Source organism: Sipha flava, unplaced genomic scaffold (assembly GCF_003268045.1).
Source record: "Sipha flava isolate LNK unplaced genomic scaffold, YSA_version1 336_pilon_pilon, whole genome shotgun sequence".
Classification (NCBI taxonomy): Eukaryota; Metazoa; Arthropoda; class Insecta; order Hemiptera; family Aphididae; genus Sipha; species Sipha flava.
The window spans coordinates 22,602-47,823 of record NW_020273027.1 but is presented as its reverse complement, the minus strand read 5'-3'; the positions used below and the strand labels follow the sequence as shown (position 1 = coordinate 47,823).

The 25,222-nt window shown below is 26.0% G+C and overlaps 2 protein-coding genes and 1 long non-coding RNA gene across 3 annotated transcripts; 1 reads left to right on the top strand and 2 right to left on the bottom strand.

Annotated features, from left to right (window-relative positions):
• Window positions 1-4,488: 4,488 nt before the first annotated feature.
• Window positions 4,489-12,217, bottom strand: LOC112687215. The gene is made up of 4 exons (XR_003148943.1): window positions 11,983-12,217; window positions 7,862-7,888; window positions 6,292-6,377; window positions 4,489-4,576 (listed from the first exon to the last, which is right to left on the bottom strand). It is a non-coding gene; the product is annotated as an uncharacterized LOC112687215 (long non-coding RNA).
• Window positions 12,218-12,326: 109 nt separating this feature from the next.
• LOC112687214 (glycine dehydrogenase (decarboxylating), mitochondrial) lies at window positions 12,327-22,066 on the top strand. The gene is made up of 17 exons (XM_025559801.1): window positions 12,327-12,540; window positions 17,458-17,542; window positions 18,229-18,364; window positions 18,431-18,815; window positions 18,881-19,077; window positions 19,147-19,489; window positions 19,553-19,639; window positions 19,705-19,881; window positions 19,959-20,143; window positions 20,209-20,410; window positions 20,519-20,635; window positions 20,709-20,854; window positions 20,930-21,062; window positions 21,122-21,332; window positions 21,413-21,520; window positions 21,580-21,725; window positions 21,836-22,066. The coding sequence occupies exons 1-17, from the start codon at window positions 12,385-12,387 to the stop codon at window positions 21,926-21,928; spliced, it is 2,907 nt and encodes a 968-aa protein (XP_025415586.1). The 5' UTR covers window positions 12,327-12,384; the 3' UTR covers window positions 21,929-22,066.
• A 1,241-nt stretch (window positions 22,067-23,307) lies between these two features.
• LOC112687221 (ras-related C3 botulinum toxin substrate 1) lies at window positions 23,308-25,033 on the bottom strand. The gene is made up of 4 exons (XM_025559809.1): window positions 24,665-25,033; window positions 24,483-24,597; window positions 24,062-24,340; window positions 23,308-23,993 (listed from the first exon to the last, which is right to left on the bottom strand). The coding sequence occupies exons 1-4, from the start codon at window positions 24,778-24,780 to the stop codon at window positions 23,916-23,918; spliced, it is 588 nt and encodes a 195-aa protein (XP_025415594.1). The 5' UTR covers window positions 24,781-25,033; the 3' UTR covers window positions 23,308-23,915.
• Window positions 25,034-25,222: the final 189 nt, after the last annotated feature.

Sequence of the window (25,222 nt, the reverse complement as noted above, 5' to 3'; positions counted from 1 at the left end):
TTTTCAGAATTTTGAAAATTTAAATAAAACAATAAAATAATAAATAAAATAAAAATAAAAATTCGTGTTTAACGATATTTTCGTTATCATTAGATTTTAACCATTTGCATTTGTGAATCTTCTTTGCGCAAATATTAACTTTGGAAAATAACATTAAAAATTACAGAATGTAACAATTTCAATGTTGTATAAATTACTAATAAAATTGTAATTTATAATACAATACTTGACGATAAAAAAAAATTCGTTTTTGAAAAAAAAAATTATTTTATTCGTTTCTTGAACATAAAAATACTGTAAAACCATTGACATTGATTAATAATGATATAATATATCATGATTATAATAATATATAAATATATCATTATATTATAACCTATGTAAAATTATATAAAGAATTTTATTATGTACTTACTTGATTAATTAGCTTTTGTAGGTAATGTCCATTAGGTATTTAGGCCATTTAGGTAACCAAAAATTACGCCCGTGTACATCGATTAAATTCCTTATTTATCACATCGAATTGATCGATATAACCACCAACTTGTTGATCGTTTAAAAATTTGTCAATACAATATATACTGTTTAACTATTTTGGAACCGAAATATTCAATTGCCAAATGACGTAACCTGATGATAGGAGATTCTACTTCTCGGATACAACTGCTAATGAAGATCTCTTCAGTTTTATCATAAAACATTCTAATACAAGTGTTGAATATAACAATATTATTTATTTATTTTTAATATTTTTTTTTTTTGCTCGAACCGGATTTATTTTATGTACGAACACTGATTTTATAATATCTATAAAAAACAGTGGTTCACGTACATATATTCATGTGTATGTTATTTATTTTCTAAATAGCTACAAAAAAACACTATTATTCTGGGTTACATAGTCGTTGAATGAAGTGTTTAAAAGACACGAGTGTAAGCATACTCTATTTTATGGATGTGCCTTTTTTCGAATCAAATGTGAGAATATTATATGTATACTATAAAGTATTTGTTACATGACTAGTCTATTCACGATATTTGATCAGTGTGAGAAAATTTCTTATCTAGAAACGTACAGAAACAAATTCCTCCACAAAAAGTAATGCAAATCGAGAGGATTTTAATAAAATAATTAATAAATGCATGTAAAATATATACATACATATAAAGACTAAATCTCTTAAATTATTTTTTAACAGCAGAGGTTAGTGGAACTATAATAACTTTTCGGAAGCTCAATATGTTTTTATTCTTTTAATTAGCTATTGTGGTAAAAGTAATTTTCAAACACATTAAAATTGAATGAAAAATCCTTAAAACTTTTTAGTTTTAACAACAAAACTGAATTACTTATATATATATATATATATATTTATTTATAAACTGTACATTTTTTACACCTTTCAATACGCGTAGTATTTCTATGCCAAAGTTACCTTTGTTGTAGTTGTTTTTTTATTATATTCATTAGGCTTATACATTTTGTTTGTTCGGAAAGGAATAACACTCCATCATTATCAAGAAGTGTGTATAAAAATATGTATTGTAGGAATGACGCTCATTTTGACTAAATAGATAACTTTTTGAGAAGAAACTTTTATAACTAATATCGATTTTTTATTACTACTATTCTATGTATAAATGTACTGAGACCTGCCATGAGTATAGTATATTCGGATATATTATGAAAGTAATTTGTATTTATAAACGCAAAGTATAATTTATCATGTGTAACACTTCCTAATACCCGTTTTATAAATGTACTTTGGAAATATAATTTAAAAAGTCAGTTAATTACATACATTTCTGATATTTCAATATAAATATGTTGGAAGGAAAGAAACTGTTTAGTAATATTTTTTGAATTTAAAATCCTGTTTATAATTTTTGAAATCTATAATATAAAATTCATTATTATATACATTATTGGTATGATATTGGAAATCGTGTGGTATATTTCAATTTTCCATCTTAAATTGTCTAAGGTAGTTTACATCGTAAAATAATTTAAGCAAATGTTACTTTGCTTTTTAATAATAAATATTAAATATAAACAAAAATATTAAGTATAAATGTGTTGTAAAATAAAATAAAAAAAATACATATATATATTTATGTATATCAATAAAAATATTACTTAAAAGTAAAATATTTTAATTATATTTTTTAAAACAAAAACACTAATTGAAAAATGAAAGAATTAGGAATACAAGTGTTTTGTGTTTATTATTTATTATCGTTGAGTTTACTTTTTGTGCCGAAATTTGCTATATTGAAATAATTATACGTTTCAATGAATCGAAAACAAAAATGAAATCCGAAGTGTACCACGTTAATTCGTAAGTAATATATTAATATTTTGTATCTATTATTCTAAGGAATCAAAAAAAGGCCAAAAGCATTTAAATGTTAAATCTGCTAAATGTGATATTAAAACTAAAAGTCATCAACTATCTATATACGAATCAATGACCAAAACAGAATGTTGGCATATAAATGATAAAAAATCCAAAGTAATTCATAAAGCAATTGGTGAAACGATTTGTGTTGACAATGAACCGTATAATTTAGTTTAACGGACAGGGTTTAAAAAACTCATGGAAATTGTTAAACCACAATATAAAGTAAGCTTGTTTCTATTTGTATTATATTAAATAATAAATAAATGTAAATTTCTTTTTTTAGGTACCTAATCGCAAATATTTTACTGATAATATTATTCCAGAAATGTATGTTGAACTTAAATTAAAAATTATGGATATGCTGAAGCAGGTTCATACTGTATCGCTTACATCTGATATTTGGACATGCAGTCACAACAATGAAAGTTTTTTAAGTTTTACATGTCATTGGATTTCTAATGATATGATACAACATCATTGTGTCTTAAATGTTAGACATTTCACTGGAAGTCATACAGACCTCGCCATTAGAAAGACTATTGCAGGAATGGGATTTAGAAAAAAATATTCATTTATTAGTACGATGAGTGCCAAGTGGGAACAACAACTACCTAATATTAAGCGATTATGTATAACTAGCTGTCCCGCCCGTCGTTGTCCAAGGCAAAGATTTGTATTTTTAATAAATATATTTGTACAAAATATACCACATTTCTTCTAATTATTTTATTAATTCTAATCATTTATTTATACACCTTCATTTATGTTTCTGTTTCAAAACAATTTTTACTGAAACCATTAGGCTATAGCGCTTGTTAGAATATTACTATGTACAAATATAACAACGTATTGTAATTTAAAACACGGTTGAATGTTAAAAATTTAAATTATCTTAAAACAATAAATAATATTTATAAACATTTCTCAAACCCGATAAAAAAAGTATACCAAAAAAGACTTAGTTTTCTATTTCCTGGGGATACTGGGGGGAAATATAAAATATGTTCTAATTTTAAATATTATTTATATACTTACAAAATAATAATTAAAAATGATTAAAAACATTATACTATCAATTTTTAATAAAAAATAAAAAGAGGGATAGAGACTACTCATGCAGGTGAAACCCGTGTAGATGTACTGAAAAAGCAAATTCAGTTGATAGTTCAACATTTCTAAACGAAAAGCATTAATTTATTGATTTGAAGTATGGTGAAATTTAATTTATTCTTTTTTTCAATGATTATTTAAAGTTTAATCGTTAAAACACAAGATTTAAAAAATTGAAGGAAGTTCATATACAAGGCAAAATTTTGTTTGATGTGTTAACAATACATTAATTATTTTTTGACAATAAAAAAAAATCTAAATTTAAATTTTATAAAATTGTAATAGGGTATTAAAATTAAAATTTGATTAATTTTACTTTTGAAATATTAATTAGATATTAATGTGTAATATTATTTATTTATATACATATATGTTTTTTTTTAAATTTGTTATATATTTTGCGTAATGTAATAATTATTCTGTATGTTTTTTTTTTAACTTTATAATTTAAAAAAGGCCAGTATGTATCATAATATCAACAAACCAGTGCCCTCTCATATAAGATTGTCACATATGCCGAAAAATATTATTGGATTTCCTATTTCTACAGAAACTTGTCTGCTTCACCTTATTTGTTGTATAGATTAAATCTCTAATATTTTTCATTAAAATCCTTAAATAATGCTAAAGCTACCACTGGTTTATATACTGTGCATTATATTATACTTTCAATTGTTAATAAAAAATAAAAAAAAGGTATCCTGGGGTCTAAAGAATACTTATGCAGAAGAATCAAATAAATATTTATTATAATAAAAAACAAAGAATACTAATGCAATTAAATTGATAAATTTAGAGATTAATAATTTAAATGAATATTGAATGGAAATATTTTATTTAAATAACCGAGGCTACTTAATTATTTTTAGTTTTAAAAAGGTAACGGATTATATAAAATAATATGCTAGAAACTAAAAAACATAAATTTAATGAATTGTATTATGATTGCATTTTTTATTCAAAATATAAACGGCGTACCTGTATTTTCGTGAAGTAAATAGGTATAGGTTAGTTTCTCGTATTTTCATTTCACTCTGGATCGGCTCATAGATTTAGGCTGTTTACTGTTATAAAATAAACAACAAGAATATTTAAATAATCAAGTATGCTTTATGATTTAAAAAAAAAATTAATTATTATTTTAGTTTTTTTTAATTTAATTTTATATATTATGAAAAAAAAATTTTGTAATAAATTTAATTGATCAAAATGAAAATATTTAACAAACCCACATAGAATATGACAAATTTATATATATATATATATATATATGACATAGATTATCTGCCTCATCGTTGGTAACTGTCCTGGTTTGTCGCCAAAACAAATTATTTAAATGTAAATGATTTTTATATACAAGTACATCAATTTATTTTAATTATAAATACAATAACCGATAAAATACTAAGGTCTGTTAAATTTGTAACATTTATTTATACTCCCTCATTTATGTTTCTGTTTCAAAATAATTTTTACTGAAACTATTAGGCTATAGTGGTTGTTATAATACTACTATGTACAAATATAACAACGTATTGTAATTAAAAACATGGATAAAGTATTTACAATTTAAATTGTCTAATAAAAATTTATAATAATCATAAATATTTCTCAATCCCGATAAAAAAAGTATACCAAAAAATACTTAGTTTTCTAGTTCCTGGTAATACTAGGCTAAATATAAAATATGTCTTAATTTTAAGCATTATTTATATAGGTACTTACAATATCATAATTAGATATTATTAAAAACATTATACTCTCAATTTTTAATAAAAAATAAAAAGAAGTATCCTGGAGTCTAGAGACTACTCATGCAGGTAAAACTCGTGTGGAGGTACTGAATTAGCAATTTCAATTGACAATCCAACACTTACAAACGAAAAGCATTAATTTACTGATTGAAACTATAGGTGAATTTAATTTATCCTTTTTTCAATGATTCTTTAATGTTTAATCATAAAAATACAAGATTTGAAAATTGAAGAAAGTTTTTATATACGACAAGATTTTATTCGTTGTGTTAACAAAACAATAATTAATTATGACAATAAAAATAAATGATTTTTAAATTTTATAAAATTGTATTAGGGTATTGAAAATTTAATTTGTTTAATGTTTTTTTTGAAATATAAATTAGATATTGATGTGTAATATTTTTTGTATATATATGTATATGTTTTTTTTTAAATGTGTAATATATTTTGTGTAATGTAATTATTATTATTTATTTTTTTTTAACTATATAATTCAAAAAAGGCTAGTATGTATCATAATATCCACAAACCAGTGCCTTCTGGTCTACGATATTCACATTTAAAAAAAAATATTATTCGAATTGCTATTTCTATAGAACATTTTTGCTTCACCTTATTTGTTGTGTAGCTTAAATCTCTAACATTTTTCTTTAAAATCCTTAAATAATTCTAAAGCTGACACTGGTTGATATACTGTGTATTATACTATAATTTTAGTTATAATAAAAAATAAAAAAAAGGTATCCTGGGGTCTAAAGAATACTTATGCAGAAGAATCAAATAAATAATTATTATAATAAAAAACAACGAATACTGATGCAATTAAATTGATTAATTTAGAGACTAATAATTTAAATGAATATTGAATGGAAATATTTTATTTAAATACCCGAGGCTACTTAATTATTTTTATTTTTAAAAAGGTAATGGATTATATGAAAAAATATACTAAAAACTAAAAAACATAAATTAAAATAATTGTATTATAATTGCATTTTTTATTCAAAATATAAAAGGCGTACCTGTATTTTCGTGAAGTAAATAGGTATAGGTTAGTCTCTTGTTATTTCATTTCACTCTGAATCGGCTCATAGATTTCGGCTCTTTACTGTTATAACATAAACAATGATAATATTTAAATAATCAAATATGCTTTAAGATTTAAAAAAAAATTAATTATGATTTTAGTTTTTTTTAATTTTTTTGTACATTATAAACAAAGAATTGAAAGAAATGTAATTTGTCAAAATGAAAATATTGAACAATCACAAATAGAATATGACAATAAAAATTGGACATAGGTTATCTGCAACATCGTTGCTAACCGTCGTGATTTGCCGCTAAAAAATAATATTTAAATTTAAATAATTTTTATATACGAGAACAACAGTTTATTTTAATTTGTTTTTTTTTTATTAATCATTGATTTACAACTTTGGCTGTTGTAGCCATTAGTTACATTTTTTAAATTTTAATTGTTTATACATATAAATATTGTTTTTTAAATTAGTTTGTATATTCCGGAGTCTTCGAGAATAGGAATGAGATCTCCGTTTATTTCTGGTCCGATATTTTCGTATAAATTTGTAGGAATGTTGTATTTTATTCTCTCTGAGTGGTATGATCGGCAGTCTGTTATTATGTGTCTTGTTAAGTCTCGTTACATGAGGTGCAGATTGTTTATTCTTTGTTGTCCATTAGATAACCGTGTGTTAGCCGGGTGTTTTGGATTCTTAATTTGTTAATTATTATATTTATTTTTCTTGAAGTGTGAATTTGTTGCCATGAATGTATGTTTTGTTTTATTTTGTTTAATTTTGTATTTTGTTTTAACCAATGATTTTGCCAAATATTGTATGTGTACATTGCTATGTTTTTTTTATGTCTAAGAATATTAATTGGTTGTACTTTGGGAATTCTGTTGATGTAACTGCATTTTTTGCGTGTCTTTCAGCTTCTTCGTTTCCATTTATATTACAGTGACCAGATATCCACATTAGAGTAACGATTTTATTTGAATGTTTTAGTTCGTGAATTTTATTGATTTATTTTATTGTTGAAGAAATATCATTGAGTTAAATAGGATTTTGTAAGCTATGTATAGTACTTAAAGAGTAAATATATTGTACATGGGCTGAAGCGAAAAAATGGATGCCTCGCGAGTAAAGAACACTAGCTGATGCGTGCCTAGGTTTATTCAAATCAAACACTTTGAGCCGAGTACATAGAGTGAATCCAAGGCAGACTGTCAAACCAGGTGGAACTGGAAATACCAATTTCTCATTTTGCTAATTCTCGTAAAAATACGATTAAATAATGGAATCGCATTAGACGTAGATTCATCTAGAATTTAATTAATTTAATTTACTTTAAATTTTAATCTAAACTAATTTAAGTTAGTAAAACATTACACTATTAGTTGAAATATTTACAAGAAAAACATAATAAAGTTTAAACAAAAATAACTTTATTTGATTAAATTTACATCATATTTAATTATTTTATTCAAAAAGCAATGACAGTCTCTTTTTGTTAGAAGCAAATAAATTCATTAAATTATCGATTTGTTGATTAAAAATGTTTTCATCATACCTTTGGTTCTTTAAACGGTTTGAAGTGCTGAAATATAATAAAAAAGTCATTATTAAATATTAATTTATGTACTGATTAAAATTTGAAAAAATGTAACTTTCATGAAAAATCTCAGGAGCGGCGATAGTCTACAATGACCCTCCTGTCAGGGCGTCCCTGATGTTAGTATAAATTCTAGTTGTCTTATAGCACACAGCAATATATTTGCTCTTTATGGTCGTATCAGAATATATAATACAGTATGTAAACGCTAACTGAGAACACTCAAAATCTTTGCGTAGAGTTCTGCAATTTGAATTCCGATTTTTCATTGATTTTTATAACATAAAAATGTGTATTATTATAATTATTTATAATTTAAATCAATAAATTATATTTATAATTATTGATAAATTCCAATAGATCCATTAAATGTCACAAAATAAACAACATGCTATCTTATTTACGTTTATTCTGCTATAAGTTATAATACATACCCAAGTTAAAGTGAAAATTATACAGTAGATAAAATTATAATAACGAGTAAATCACTTTAATAAATAAGAGTGAAAATATCAAGCCTTAACAATCCTAGAATAATTATTTTCAGAGTTACTGTCAAAAAAAATTGAAAATCCTGCGCATTTTGTAGTTTTTAAGTTAAATTGCTGTAACTTGAAAAATTTTAAACTTAAAATGTTAATTTAACTATCAACATTCATTAAAAAAATAGGCGAAAAATAATTAATGGTTAAAATAGGTGTGTGCTAATTAAGAAAAAAAATTTAAAAACTCATAATAACATTTTTATGTCATAAAGAAAAATTAGAATTCAAATTGAACGGCTCTACTCAAATATATTGAGTGTTCTGAGTTAGTGTTTATATACTGTATATCAGTACAAGTAAGTACAAATTACTGATAAACTATCAATTATTGCATCAAATAACTCCAGAAAAATAATTATTGAATCATGTTGGTCTACCCATCTTGTTAGACAATCACGATTATAGATTAATGAGGAACATACACGTGCTATTGCTTCAGATAAGAAGCATTTTTTTAGGGTATTAAACAGTGGCACACAACAGGCAGCAAGTGGTAGCCACAATACAAAGACAACCTTCTCTACAACCTTTTTAACTCAAAAAAAAATTATTTTAATTTTGAGTCTAGTCTTGTCTAAAAAAAATGTAGCAACCGTTTCAGTACCTTATTTACATTTTCAGTCCCCTTTGGTTCCTAAAATTATGGACCGTGCAGAGCACTACTGTGCAAAGACGTATTTGTGTTGTGGCCATGGGGGGGAACCTAATTTTTTTTCAACACAAACTTAAAATTAATTTACAGTTCATTACAGGGGCGTACTCAAGGGGGGTTTTTGGGTCCGGACTCTCCCATTGAAATTTCTACATAATTCATGGTTTAATAGTAAATAGTATAATTAGTGTAATTTAATTTCCCATTATTTTCAATGTAAAAAGTTTATAGCTTATATAATATACCAATAATGTATAAACCATATTTAATTTATACCCCTTTTTAATATTATTTATTATTGTTAATTAAATAATGTTTTTTTTCCTTATAACATTTTAATACCAAATAAAAATTGATTTCAAATTATAGTACCCATAAGCGTGCATACGGGGTAGTCAGGGTAGGTACTTGACTATTCTGTGAAACTTCCCACCCTCACCAAAATATTCAATATGATCACAATAATAAATAAACATATTATTTTCAACCACTTCGAAACATTAGTTAACGTTAAAAAAATGTAAGAATACTGGAGAAATATAGTTATTAAGTTAAATAAAGTTACGAATGCAAATTTTTTGTTAATATTAAATGATAATGTGTTATGTTTGACTACCCTGCCAATTATGTCTGCACACGCTTATGATAGTACCTACGTATTTAAATTTTTACCTACCTAACGTAAACCTTTGTGCAGAATATGTGTGATGTGTGTATAACTTTAGTTATTAACAGTAATTTGTTGGTATTGAATTAAACTATAATTAGAGACCAGATGAAATTAAAATGTTGGACACCCCTAAAAAATTCCTGGGTACGCCATTAGTTCATTATCTACAGTTCATGTTCCTGCTGTTCATTTGAGTGAATAATTTAAAATACAAGTACTAAATTGAATTTAATATTTATTTAATAAATATATTAAAACAGTACCGAATTAAAAATTTGTGGGCTCCTAGGCAATTAAAATTTTGGACCCTAAAAAATTATTTTTTACAAACATCTTTAACATTACAATCCAATTAATTAAAATAAATAGCTTTAATAATTATTAAATTAAAAATTTACTTAAATTTATTTTTAATAATATTTTAAACCATTATCAATAAATAAAATCATGTTTATTAAATTTTTTTATTTGCAAGAAAAATGAATGAAATATTACATTATTTCTAGTTTTTTCAAAATAATTTTGTTATTATTGCTACATATAACACCTACAACTTAATATATATTATATTTCATAATGACTTTTGTTCTGTAAATTCGTAAATAAAATACAGGTATTATTAAATAAAAAAAAATATAGTTTTCGGTTTTCACAGGGCCCCTTAAATGAGTGAGGCCCTAAGACGGGCGCCTACTCTGCCTAATGGGTAATCCGGCACTGTATTTAAAACCTACTGCATATAAAATAAGTATTAATAATAACAACACAAATAGTTCTTATATTAAAATTGTACCTTCAGCCTGAATCCTATATAAAAAAAATAACAAATAATCAAAGTAGTAATAGTACATATTAATTATTTTTTAAAAACTTTAAAAAACAATTAAGATAGGTAACCTAATTTAACAAATATCTAAGTAGAAAACATAAGATTGATAAGTAGTCAAATAACAAATTCCAAATTCCTTTTTTTCATTTTGGTAAATTTGTTGATTGTTTCATCAATGAATACAATAATATTTTTATGCACATGCAGCAAAGCCAAACCTGTTAGTCTATGCTTACCTATTCTTGATCTTAACTATGTTTTCAATTTACAAAAATATATTTTAGGCATATATTTGCAATTTATAGAATACGAAAACAAATATTGTCAGTTATTATGATTATTATTTTGGGTTAGGGACTTCTAGCTCTATAAAATACACAAATATACATGCATTTATGCATAAAAAAATGACTAAATACCTATGCACAACAAAAATACCAGATATTATGTTGTAAAAAAAAAAAATAGGCCATTAAAATTATTAAGAACTTATATAGCTATATAACAATATCTAATAAATACAAAAATATACAATATGCATAAATGCACCAAAAAATGACTAACTAGTAAAAGTGTGATAAAAAAAGTGTTATTTTAAATTACTTTATATTATATGATAAATACCTCGGTTATAGTTGTAAATGCTATAATATGGTTATGTTTGCTATAATCGTAGCAATGTCTGTGGAAGATAATACCACTATTCGTTTCACAATCAAAAAATGTTATGATATATGAAGATAAACAAAAATTAATACCTGTTATCAAACTGATATATTATTGAATTTATTATCATACTATAATGATAGACTAGTAATTTATATTCTTAATTATTTATACATTATATTTTTTAAATAAATCAATGTATTATATTAAAAAAAAATACGAGCCATGGAGGGGCGAATGCCTCTTTCGCCCCTCCTCTCAAATACACCCTTGCTACTGTGTATGTAGACAAATTATATATAGTATTCGTCGAGTTCATTGGAGTATTCTAAATAATCATCGTTTTTTTTTTTTTTAATCAGTTCCAATAAAATGAAATGTAGGTAAACAATTAGTGGCATATGGGGCCCTGCAAAGTGCGATAATTGAGGAATATACCTCGTTCACCCCCTTTAAAGGTGGACTTGAATAGATATAACACGTTATAATAAATACTCAAATTTGGTAGGGACAAAATTTCACTTCTAAACTAAGTAAAAATAACTAATTTAATTTCGTAAATGCAGATCACTTACTTTAAACAAACAAAAGAACTGCCCATGAAATGAATATTAGTAGTTGATATAAATTAGTATAAATATGATTAATTAGTATAAATTAATATGATTAATTAATATTAATTAATCATATTTAATCTAACCACAAATAGGTACTTACGATAGATATTTTTCTTATTAAAATATGCGTAGTAAAACAAAATTTAAGTAAGTAAAATATGAGTACAGTTAATGTTGATTATAACTATCAACAAAATAATTAATTTAAAATAAAAATTTAATTTTTAGTATTCTTATATCTGATATGAGGGTCTTACTTATAATCAACGATTTAATCAAATGGAACAATTTTAAATCACATTGTTATAAAAACAAAACAATAAATAATATGAGTTACTCATTGATCAGGTATAGTTATATAATATTTACATACACATAGTACATAGTATATACATATTTAATTATAAACGATAATATTAATTTTTGATTAGAATTTAGTGTGTATGTATCAAGGCAATTTGTTAATGATTACATTGATATTGAATCATAATTGTATTCAGCCATGTTTCGCCGTTTAGATTGCTTGCGCAGGACGCAGCACTTTTACTCGTTAAAATATGTATCAAATGTTGTGTTTAACCGTGAAAAATTTGCTCGAAGACATATTGGACTTAACGATGTGGAACAAGAACAAATGCTCAAAGAACTTGGATATCAGGTATTTTGAATTGGCCATGTAAATAAGATGCACATAGAGGTTCCTACTTAAATCGATGCATCTGCTAATAAAATACAAGAAAATGATAAAAAATATGTTTCTTAATTTCTGACTCTTATGATGTTCTTATAATAAGCGATTCAATTACTTTCATTTTTGAGAATTTTTATATATTATTTTTAAATTTTTTAATAACATTTATTATTTTTGTTATTTTATTTTCTTTTTCACATAACTGGTGTTCTGGTCCAGCCGTATGTGTCCTTACAAATTGTAATACATCCACCATTAACTAACTTCTACAATATATAAGTCGTAAAATATATAATGCATCAATATTTTTTAAGGATTTTACAAAAAAAATATTAACTTGCATTATATAGACAATCACTAGAGGTAAAATTAATATATTTACTGTATGTACACAGTTAGTTTAAGTCATTTAAGTGTAAATTCAACTTAATTTGCTGTTTTTAGTTGACAATGCATTATATTTGTTATCATTTTATCAGTCATAGTTCAATAATAAGTTGTTTTACTAAGTAGGTACTTAGTTAAATATAAATTAAATTAAATTAAAACACTATTATGGAGGTTGAACTAACGGACAGAAATATTATTTTTATTTATTTATTATATGCAGGCCCGTATTTAAAAATTTTGCGCCCCTGGGCATATAATTTAAGCCCCCCCCCCCCCCTAAAAAAATAAATAATAATAATATAACACTTATTATTTAGTCCATAATTGAGATTCTTTAATATTAAAATATAACTTGTAAATGAAAATCGTTTAATACTTTTTTTAATTAACAAATGAAACAAATTATAACATAATAAAACATAAAATTTCCTTTTTTTTTAATTACAAATTATAATATTATAAAAATACAATTTTTTTTTTTAATTTACAAATTATGACAAAATAAATCATACTATTTTTATTTTTTTATTGTTCTACTTTTTTTTTTTTATTAGGTACATCATTTTTAAAATTAATTTTGTTAAAATATTGTACCACCCCCCTGAGATTTGACACCCCCGGGTATGTGCCTACCAGTGCCCCACCCCCCTAAATACGTGCCTGATTATATGGCATAATATATAACCATATTATTGATATGTCAAACGATAATGATTTAATGTTATTTAAAATGTTGAAGATTTTATCATTTTCATAGACCAATGTCCTATAATTTAAATTTAACTTACTTAATAGTTTAAATTAATATTTTATTTTATTATTTACCAATTTTTCGGACTAACAAAGCTATATTATTTTGAAATCTTTTATAATATTATTATATTAGTTTTTAACATTGGATCTAAATTTTATCTATACAATTTACAATCTTGGATTCAAAATAAAAACTAAATATTTCAATCCAGTAGACACATTTATTATATAATTTTAAATTATATTTAATTAGTGGTTCACTTCGAGTTTCACAGTTAATACTTAAGCTTTTATTTTATTTCTTAATAACTCAATATATTCTTAAAATCAGCTGTCGACTTCTATACCAACAGAATTGTAGCAACACGACATTTGGGAACATATTACTCAACTAGTAGAAAGAGACCCTGCTCCCAAGGCCCATAATGAAAACCAAAATGTATTAATTGATCGGTAATTATGATATTATTGCATAACTGCACCACGACGGCGATTCGTTATCGTACGGGCATAGCGCGGACTCGTTAATTAAATATCAATACGTGTAAACAAAACCACTATTAAGCTACTGCTCGATACTGCTTACAATACTAAAATATATAGGGTGTGTTCAATAATTATCCCGTCTCGTCGCATGAATTGATACAAATGATGGTTAGATCACTACAAGTTACGTTAAACATAACATATTAGTAATTTATACTCGTACATATACCAATAAATGAAACTCAACAAGAAAAATGACCCAATTAATTATCCTCATATTAATCCATCTCCTCTAATATATATTTTGATGTAAGCAATATCAAAATTTTTTTTTTTATAAATAAATAAAGTAAAATGGAAACATTTCTTTGTAAAAGTTCAACGATGCAATAAGCTTTTCTACTAACACAGTAAACTTTTATAGAGACATTATAAAATATAGCCAACCTATCAAAGCTAATTATCACACGTACCAAAAATTCATTTTTAACTCTATTCTTTGTATCTCTTATATTCCTTCCATCTAAAAATACTTCATCATAATTCTAATTCATAAACCAGATATACCTAAAAATTTTCCATTATTATATCATCCAATTAGCCATTTACTCTTACTTTAATAAATATTGGGGAAAAAATAGTAATAAAATAATAAATACTTAATTATTAATAATTAATGTAAAATCAATTCCAGATACAAAATTGGTTTTAAAAACAAATAATCCTCTCTGCATTAAGTCCATCGTATAGTTGGTGATTGACTTAGGAAAGGGGACTTAGTATCCCAACTAAATTATCAGATATTCTACCGTACCCCAACTATTTTTTCAAAAAAGGACGCATTGGAGGTACTTTATTTAAATCAAATTTTTACTAAATTACAAAAAGTTAATATTTTTATAAAAAATAAACCATTTGCAAAATATATAGGTTAGGAATACCCACGGATTTATAAAACTATATCTGGGAATATAACTAAGTAATTATTAGTTTTGGATACAGTGGAACATGATAAATGATAATAATCAAACATTAACATCAACAATTTATGTTGCCATATACAATTGCGTACCTATTGCCATTACTTACAAAACGCCTGTAGTTTATTTTTTTTCTTGTTATAATTCGAATTTTGAGAATAATTAGGTTGGTAATTTAATCTTTAATAGTTTTCTTGAATTTATGTTTTTGAAAACATTTCAAAGACGGTATACTAGAGAAAGATGTGGGTGGATAGGTACTGAAATGAATGTTGTGAATCATGGTTTATAGATTTTCAGCACGTCACTTCATACTATATATATACATTGAGACTACGGTTCAAAATTTAAAAATGAGTATAATAAGTTGTACAATTTTCATTGGTTTATGATAACATGTTAAAAGGTATCATAAGGGAGTAAACCAGTGGCATCCCAAAACCTTTTTATAAAGAGGGCGAACTACATTCATATATTTACATTTATATATTTTCCTATTAGATAGAGATAGTAAAAAATAAAAAATTTAAGAAAAAAAGGTCATAGGGGAGGGGTAACTGTAAAATTCAACTCCTACGAGAACGCTCATGGGGTTAACAGAGTTATGCTCAGTTTGTAATTAGGTAGGAACGCAAAATTTGTATTTGTATCATCACAGTACCTCTACTATTTTTTCCAAGTCAAGCACTGCGTATAGCTTATATATCTGAATCTCTAGAAAGAAAGAAAAGTACTGTATAGATGTGTTTCTTGATGTACTACAAACGTTCGACCACGTCTGTCATGCAGGTTTTCTGCACAAAATTTGCTTTTTATAAGCCTCCATACATCTTACAATTGGATCATTTTTAAAAAGTTCACTCATTCGTAGTTCGTCGTGTCGAAGAACTTTCCAACAACCAACCCATTAAATCTCACAAGGTACTATCTTATAGCTCCCGCATTTTCACCTCAGGCTTGCCTCATACAACTCATACTATCTTAGCTATAATTGCAGATGATATAGATGTTATAGCTTTAAACAATTATTTAACCCTGGCTCCCGAGAATCTTTAAAATCATTTATAAAATCTTCAAATTTTTTTTTGAAAAATTTATCTGAAAGATAAAAATTAACACAAATAATTCCATATTCATTAATTTTACACTCCATTTTAGTATCAGTCCTTTAATAAAAAGCAATAAAAATATAATGCCTCACAAAAATATCTCAGATATCTTAGTTTTTATCTGGATAGAAAATTAAACGGGGCCAGTCAAATCAAACTAAAAAGAAAATTACTTCATTTAAGACTACATAAACTTAAATAATTTTTAAATCAAAAAAATAATCCTTAACACTAAAACTCATTTATTCAAACAACTAATTCGTCAAATAATGACTAACGGCTTTCGATCATTAATATCGACTTAATAACAAACAAAATAAAAGATTTATAAAATTAATCAAATTACTTTATCAACTTATTCTTGAAGTAGTGTCGTTGGACACCTCTTTCTATCATGTTGACCAGTCTGGTATATAACCCTATTATTTTACTTATTGTATATTCTATTACAGATTGTAAACATTTCAAAGCAATTCAAATACAATTTTCCTTATGATATAGCTGTTTAGAATATCAGGAGTATTAAATTAGGTTTGAAAAAAATCATTTTACCCACATCATTTGTTTTTTTGTATATATTTAAAATCAAATGCTGTATTTTTGTGGATTAATAATAATTTTATACTGGTTTTATTTTACATATAACATATTATTTATTATCTATTTATAATAAAATTATACTTACAAATGCAGAGAATGCTTTATGAGCTAAGACCTCTTAAAATAGTAAACCACTTCCCAGAAATATCTAAAAATTAATGACCAATAATTAAATTATTCAAGATTAATTCATAATAATTATTATAAGATACCTCTCATAGAAATTTGAATTAAAATAATTTCTATTTTTGTTTTATAAATATTTCATACTAAAATTGTAATAATTAAATTTTTTACTCAGAATTTATTTTTGTTACAAACGCCTCATAAATAACCAGTACAAAACCGGACTTCAATTTTTCACAATTTCAAACGTTATTTGCGTCTACAATTATATTGAATTCCATACAATATTTGTCATTGACAATGATCAGAAAACTTTAACCAAATCATATTAATATATTACGTTTGGTTATTTAATAGTTATAGTCAATTTTTACTAGATAAGAGCGTAATGAATTAAACTTTATAAAATGTATATGGACCATATAAATTGATATTTTCAGAGTTTAGAAGATCTGAGCAAGGCCGTGATCCCAGATAGTGTTTATCTTCAGCAGCCACCTAATTTAAAGTCATTAGATGTTATAGGTATGTTAAATGATAATATATAAATATTTGATAACCTTTCGGTTACAAAGGGATTTAATTTTTTTATTAATGAGTTCAAAACATACGCATTAATGGTAGTTCCTGTATAAAATTAAGTCAGAAAGATTTTGCCGACTCAAGTATTTTCTTTGTTATTACAGGAAATTATAATTTATCCACGATATCACGTGATTTAAAATAATTCATTATTGTTTGTATTTATGTATTTGTCTTTAGGTTTTTGTTATAATTAGCCTTTTTAGGATGTACGTGTACAACATTATACTTACAAGTTACACAATAATAATTAAAATGAATAAATAATCTATACTCAAAGTAAACTTATTCATATGTATCTAATAACTATTGTATTAACTATATTAAATGTATTGATAAATGTATTATACTGCGTGTTAATTATAATAACGATCTTATTCTTGAGTCATTTTAACTCCAGATAAGAAATAATTTGTTATTTCTACTTTTTGAATTTACTATTGATAAAAACAATACACAAAACTAAAAATATAAAATAAATTAATAATCTGATAGGTAATTAGCTATACAATATAGTATACTGCGAAATTAATTTTATATATTTTCAATTATTTGATTATCATGAAAATTAGTAAAATTCAACGATATTATAATTATAGCTTATAGGTAATACAATTATAACTTCGCAGATGAACAAACTCTAGCTACTTTGGTAAAATCAATTGCAAATGAAAATCAAACATGGAGAAGTTTTATTGGGATGGGTTATCACAATTGTTTCATGCCTCATGTCATCACAAGAAACATGTTAGAAAATCCTGGCTGGTAATTTTTGTCTTAGTGTTTTTTTTGTTAAAATTATTTTTATATTGATAATATTTTGCTTTGTAGGTTGACACCTTATACTCCTTACCAAGAAGAAATTGGACAAGGCAGACTAGAGGGTTTATTAAATTTTCAGACATTAATAATAGATCTTACATGTATGGACGTGGCCAATGCATCTTTGTTGGACGAAGCCACCTCTGCTTCCGAAGCATTAGCGATGACTTACCGATATAATAAACGAAAATGTTGGTTCGTGGCCGAGAATGTACACCCTCAAACGATATCAGTAATACGTACAAGAGCTTCGGCTCTAGGTATCGAGGTACATGTCGGTAATCTAAGCCAGACAGATTTTAAGCCATACAGTGGAATATTATTGCAATACCCCGATACTTATGGATATTTATTGGATTATGAGGAAATCGTAAATAGAGCGCACAAGAACGAGGTTTGGTTGAACGCAACTAATAATTCATTTATAAGGATTTATTGTATTTATGTCTACGCTTATAGGCGTTAGTTGTATGTGCTACAGATTTGTTGTCACTCACCTTAATTAAAGCACCTGGTGAGTATGGTGTTGATATTGTGGTTGGAAGTAGTCAGCGGTTCGGTACTCCACTTGGATATGGAGGACCGCATGCTGCATTTATTGCGTGTAGAACACCTTTAATGCGGTTAATTCCTGGAAGGATGGTTGGTGTTACCAGGTAAAGGTTTATTGTACAGTAGGTAACTGTTAAATCGAACACTTATTTTGCACACAATTTTATGAATAGAGACATAGATGGGGACCAAGCGTACAGATTGACTTTGCAAACTCGCGAACAACATATACGTCGTGAACGGGCAACAAGCAATATTTGCACAGCTCAGGCTTTATTAGCAAATTTAGTAGCTATGTATGCTGTCTACCATGGACCTAATGGATTGAGGAATATAGCTGAAAGAATACATAATAACACCATAATACTGAAGACTGCGTTAGATGAAATAGGTTGTAATACTAGTAACATTGAATTTTTTGATACTTTGCATATAAAAAGTAACACTCCACGACAGGAAATAATAAATCGATGTAAAGAAAAGATGATTAACCTAAGATATTTTAATGACCAATCTGTAGGTATACATTTCATTTTGTACTAAATTATTTTGTTTTTAAATATGAAAATGTTTCTTCAGATTGGCATATCATTGGATGAAACCGTAACAGCTAAAGACCTAAGTGACTTGCTATGGATTTTCGGATACACCAAAAACGTAAATCAAGTTAGTGCAATTTACATTAATATACATTAATGATTAAATAAACTAAAAAAACTTTTTTGTTCTAGATTATATCTAATTGCGAAATTTTGGAAAATAGTGTAAGTAAAACAAAATTTAAAAGGACCTCACAGTATTTACAACACCCAGTATTTAACATTCATCAATCAGAAACACAAATTGTTCGATATATGAAGCAATTGGAAAATAAAGACGTTTCACTTGTGCATTCTATGATTCCTTTAGTGAGTATAATTATCAACTAAAATGCATATTCGTAAGTAGGTGTACATTTATATGAGTTCAATATTTTTTCTATTAGGGATCATGTACGATGAAACTGAACGCTACCGTCGAACTGCTACCGCTATCAGAACCGGGATTTATAAACATCCATCCGTTTGTACCACCTGAACAAGTTAGAGGATATCAGCGCCTATTTCAAGAATTAGATAATGATCTCTGTCAACTAACTGGTTATGACAAAATATCTTTTCAGCCTAATAGGTATTTGCGTAATACATTTTATAAAAATATCTATCAAATACTTATGTAAATATTTACTCTTGTAGTGGATCTCAAGGAGAGTTTGCCGGCTTATGCGCTATAATGAAATATCATCAACACCGCGGAGATAATATCAGAAAAGTGTGTTTGATTCCTACGTCAGCACATGGCACAAACCCAGCATCTGCACAAATGGCTGGAATGGACATACAACCAGTGTATGTGTCTAAAGATGGTTGCATTGATGTACAGCATCTTAAAGACAAGGTAATTAAACATATTAATCAATAAAAAACCAAATTATTTTTGACTGAATAAGACTAAAATGTACAATATAATATTACTTATTAATTATCATATTTATTTTAACTATAGGTTGATGAATTTAAAAATCAATTATCGTGTATAATGATCACATATCCATCTACTAATGGAGTATTTGAAGAATCTGTTAAGGACATTTGTGAATTAATTCATACGAATGGTGGACAAGTATGACATCTCAATTCTTGCAATATTAAATGAAAAAATATTTAACTAACTAAACATAACATTTAAATTTCAGGTTTACTTAGATGGAGCTAACATGAATGCTCAAGTTGGACTTTGTCGTCCTGGTGATATTGGAGCAGATGTATCTCATTTGAACTTACACAAGACATTCTGTATACCACATGGTGGTGGAGGTCCTGGAATGGGCCCAATTGGAGTGTAAGGAAAAATTATTGTTTGCCATTTTATAAATTATGTACTCGTATAATACATAATTTATTTTTAACTGTTTAGTAAATCGCATTTGATTCCTTATTTACCAACTCATCCGTTAAGTCAAACTGGTGGTAAATTTACTTTAGGCGCCATAAGTGCAGCACCCTACGGATCAGCCTCTATCATCCCTATTTCTTGGGCATATATAAAAGTAATTTGTACTGAATTTCATTGCTATATTAAAAATATATTAACAATTATAATTTGTAGTTGATGGGCTCCGAAGGACTCAGAAAAGCTACTCAAGTAGCTGTATTAAATGCTAACTATATGAGTAAAAAATTAAGTACACACTATAAGACATTGTTTGTTGGTACCAAATGTGGATTGGTAGCTCATGAATTTATATTAGATACTAGAGAATTAAAAAAGACCGCCAATATTGATGCGACAGATATTGCCAAACGATTGATGGATTACGGTAAACATAACATAATGATTGTATGATTATTTAAATGTATTGATTTAATTATTTTGTATTTTTTTTTTTTTTTTTTACAGGATTTCATGCTCCCACTATGTCTTGGCCTGTTGCTGGTACGTTAATGATAGAACCTACTGAATCTGAGAGTAAAATAGAATTGGATAGGTTCTGCGATGCCTTAATTAGTAAGTAAATTATTATATTTTATATTTTATTATAGCTTAAATATTTTTTTTTGTTTTAGGTATAAGAGAAGAAATTAGGCAAATAGAAAATGGCTCGGTTGATCGGGATCAAAATGTTCTAAAGTTTGCACCCCATACATTAAAACAAATTTGTAATGATGAATGGAATAAGCCATATTCCAGGAAATTAGCAGCTTATCCAATGGTAATGCATGCTTGTATTGATTTTGAATTTATATCAAATAAAAAAAAAAAAATAAAAATTATAATATTCGTATAGGTAAGTTTGATTAATTCAATAATTATGTTTGTTAGGGATACGGACAAAAAGTTTGGCCAAGTGTAGGGCGTATAGACAGCAAATATGGAGATCAAAATGTAGTTTGCAGTTGTCCATTAGTATTTTGAAGTTAATAAATACTTCAATATATATATGGTCATAGATGGAACCACGAAGTGTCCCATATGTGTATAGGCACATCCTAATGTAAAAAAAAATTACTAATATAAATGAATAATTCACAAATAAATAATGTTTAAAACGTATTTTCATTTTATTTAAGTTTAACTACAAATGTACTCAGTGGCGTAGGAGCCCCCCCCTTTTCTTGAACTGTGTATTACATTTGAACACAATAATATCTACTCGTATTATATTATATAATGTAGGATAAAATAATGATTTGTTATTTGCAAAAGAAAATAAAAATAGTAAATACATTGTTTTACCATAACGAGAAGAAATATCGAAAATTTCCCTTTTCTTATACTTTTAATTTAAGCAAACTTTTAAAAAATAAGCAACAAGACACATGTAATACTTTGGCTGACGTATTACAAATAAAAAATGCTTAATAAATCTTTCAAAAAAATAATGGAAAATGTTTCTAAATTACCCAACTTCTATTGTAAATGTTAATATTAAAATGCCTCATGTTTGTAATAGACAGACCAAACTTGTTAATGTTAGTTTCCATAGCCTAGAAGAATATTTTTAAATATCTTTATTTATATCATTTCTCGATAATTTAATATCCCAGTAGATTTTAACGTATGATTTTGTTGTTATATTTGATGAGCTCCTCCCTTGGGAGATTTCTGGCTATACCACTGTATGTATTCAAAATAGGTCTGTGGAATAATTATTACCTCATATAGATTTCCAATTGTTATTCCTAAAATTTTGATTTTAAATCACAACATGGTTACATAGTACCTAATATTTTTATTATATTATCACCGATCATCGAATTTTAGCCAACACATTATAAGTCAAATAGTGGAAATAAATATTATGAGCGAATAAATATTGTCTTTTCTCAAAGAGTGTTAGCATGCTGAGAGCCAATATGATTATAAATAGATCACCTTTGTATTTCATTCATCGTGGTTCAAATAATTTTTAGATGTAATAATATTGTCAATTTTATGTTTTTAACTTTGTATGAACAAAACCATTGGATATACTTTAATGACAGATGTTATTTGTAAGTATTTAACCAGATATGTTGTTTGATTTACCAACCAACATTTGATTTCCTAACCTTACAAATAATTTATCCTTATGCATATGATCATTTATATGTTGACAAAAAATTTTATTTTTTTATTTTTAATAGTAAATTAACTAATTTGCTAGATGAAATTACTTTATTTTAAATAATATAAAATCCTAAAAGAATAATATTTACCAACATCAAGTAAAAACATAAATCTAAGTAACTCTTTTAGTAATACGATTTAATTTTATTTAAATAAAAAAATTCAAAATATAATAATTTTAATAGTTATAATAATATGAAACATGACAATCTTCTTAAATAAAAGTATGACAATAAAGTTGTTCAGCCAAATTCTTCACAACTTCTAATCTAAACTGGTAATTTGTTGCATTAATTACAAAATGTTGCATGACTAGATGTAAAAAACTAAATAATAGAGATTCATGTTCTTTGTTCTAACATAAAATTAGTTTTGAGCAAAAATAATAGATAAAAAAAATCTACAAGAAGCCTAATGTTAATAGTGCAATGAATAAAATAAAAATTAATGAAAATCAGTTAAAAATAAAAAAGTATTACATTGTCAACCAAGGAAGACTTTTCATTAATTTTGTACTGTTAATTGTAGTCATGCGTGGCAACAGAAAAGAAAATGCAAATTTTTTTTCAAAATTATAAAATTAACCATTTAAACATATCTTTGGTAAACAATAATATTAGGCTAAATGGCACTGATTTAAGTCTTGGTTAACAAGCAAACATAAATATCATGCCAATTAGATAGAATAAATGATTTTGAAAAATTAAAAATTAAAAATGATGTATCTAAACAACCCTTTTGAATTATTTTTATACAGAGGTAGGAATATAACTGTTCACTTCAGTCTGTTTCACTAGGCTATAATGCATTTCCTTTGTTGGTGTTTGAGTGGTACAGGTCGCAAAACAGCTCTTACAGCTTCATCAAACACCTTAAATATTCATGATAACAATTTGAATTACAGTAATTAATACTACGAAAACTACCAAATTCACTTACAAGTTTTAATCCTCTTTGCGTCAATGCAGAACATTCAAGATATTTGACAGCTCTTATTTTGTTGGCCAATTTCTGTCCCTGTTCACGTTTTATTGGAGACAGTCCTTGCTCGGATAAAACATTCAATGTTTCTTTATCTTCTCTTAAATCTATTTTCGTACCAACTAATATCATAGGTGCATCTGGGCAATGGTGTTTAATTTCCGGATACCATTTAGAAACCACATTTTCAAAGGATGATGGACTAGCAACACTAAAGCAAACCAAAAAAACATCCGTCTAAAAAATAAAAACAAATAAATAATTAAAACAATTACAAAATAATGAGAATATAATACGAGTGTGATATTCCAAGATTTACAATTTTTAAATAGTATTAGCTATATTTTGAAATTTGATAAAAGAAAATGCATTGAGATACCTGAGGATAGGACAGTGGTCTTAAACGATCGTAATCTTCTTGGCCTGCTGTGTCCCAAAGACCAAGACTAACTGGTATACTGTCAACTACCATTGGCGCTGAGTAATTATCAAATCTAAAGAAAGACAAGAAAAATATGATAAATATTTCTTTGGCTATTTAGCGTGTAACTTTTTACTTACACTGTAGGTACATATTCTCCTGGAAAGCTGTCGGTAGTGTATGATATTAACATGCATGTTTTTCCCACAGTGCCATCACCAACAACTACACATTTTATTGGTCTTCCCGCAGACATGTTTTGAAAACTAAATAGTATTCGTTGTTCCTTTTCAAAGCTTTAACTAAATTTGTTTGTTTATTACTTTAAGCTGCAAACATGCATTTACTAGTATTCACTGTACAACACACAACACTGAAATACTTAACAATAACTTTTCGGTTTAACAGCTACTAAATCTAATAGACACAACCATGTCAATTAATTTTAATTAGTTTATAGATTAATAAATAAAAAATAAATAAAAAAAAGTCTATTAAAAAATTGACGTACTTATCATTTTATTTATTTATCAACATTAGAAGGGAGTTATCATTATGCAGATGGCTGTACATTTGAGGTTACACACGTCTCTAACAATAAAACTACAAACCGATCGTTTTTCGTACAACCGAAGTTACTGATAACAATGATAATACAATTTCATAAATTTTAATACTAATATAAATATTTTCCCAAA

What these genes read in the sequence shown, in the direction of transcription:
- LOC112687221 (XM_025559809.1), bottom strand. Translation starts at nt 24,780, where the DNA reads ATGTCTGCGGGAAGACCAATAAAATGTGTAGTTGTTGGTGATGGCACT. An exon ending in GGAGAATATGTACCTACAGT is followed by an intron (nt 24,598 to 24,664) that starts GTAAGTAAAAAG and finishes GTCTTTCTTTAG; the next exon opens with ATTTGATAATTACTCAGCGC. An exon ending in GACCACTGTCCTATCCTCAG is followed by an intron (nt 24,341 to 24,482) that starts GTATCTCAATGC and finishes TTTATTTTTTAG; the next exon opens with ACGGATGTTTTTTTGGTTTG.
- LOC112687214 (XM_025559801.1), top strand. Translation starts at nt 12,385, where the DNA reads ATGTTTCGCCGTTTAGATTGCTTGCGCAGGACGCAGCACTTTTACTCG. An exon ending in TTTCTTGGGCATATATAAAA is followed by an intron (nt 21,063 to 21,121) that starts GTAATTTGTACT and finishes TATAATTTGTAG; the next exon opens with TTGATGGGCTCCGAAGGACT. An exon ending in GTTCTGCGATGCCTTAATTA is followed by an intron (nt 21,521 to 21,579) that starts GTAAGTAAATTA and finishes TTTTTGTTTTAG; the next exon opens with GTATAAGAGAAGAAATTAGG.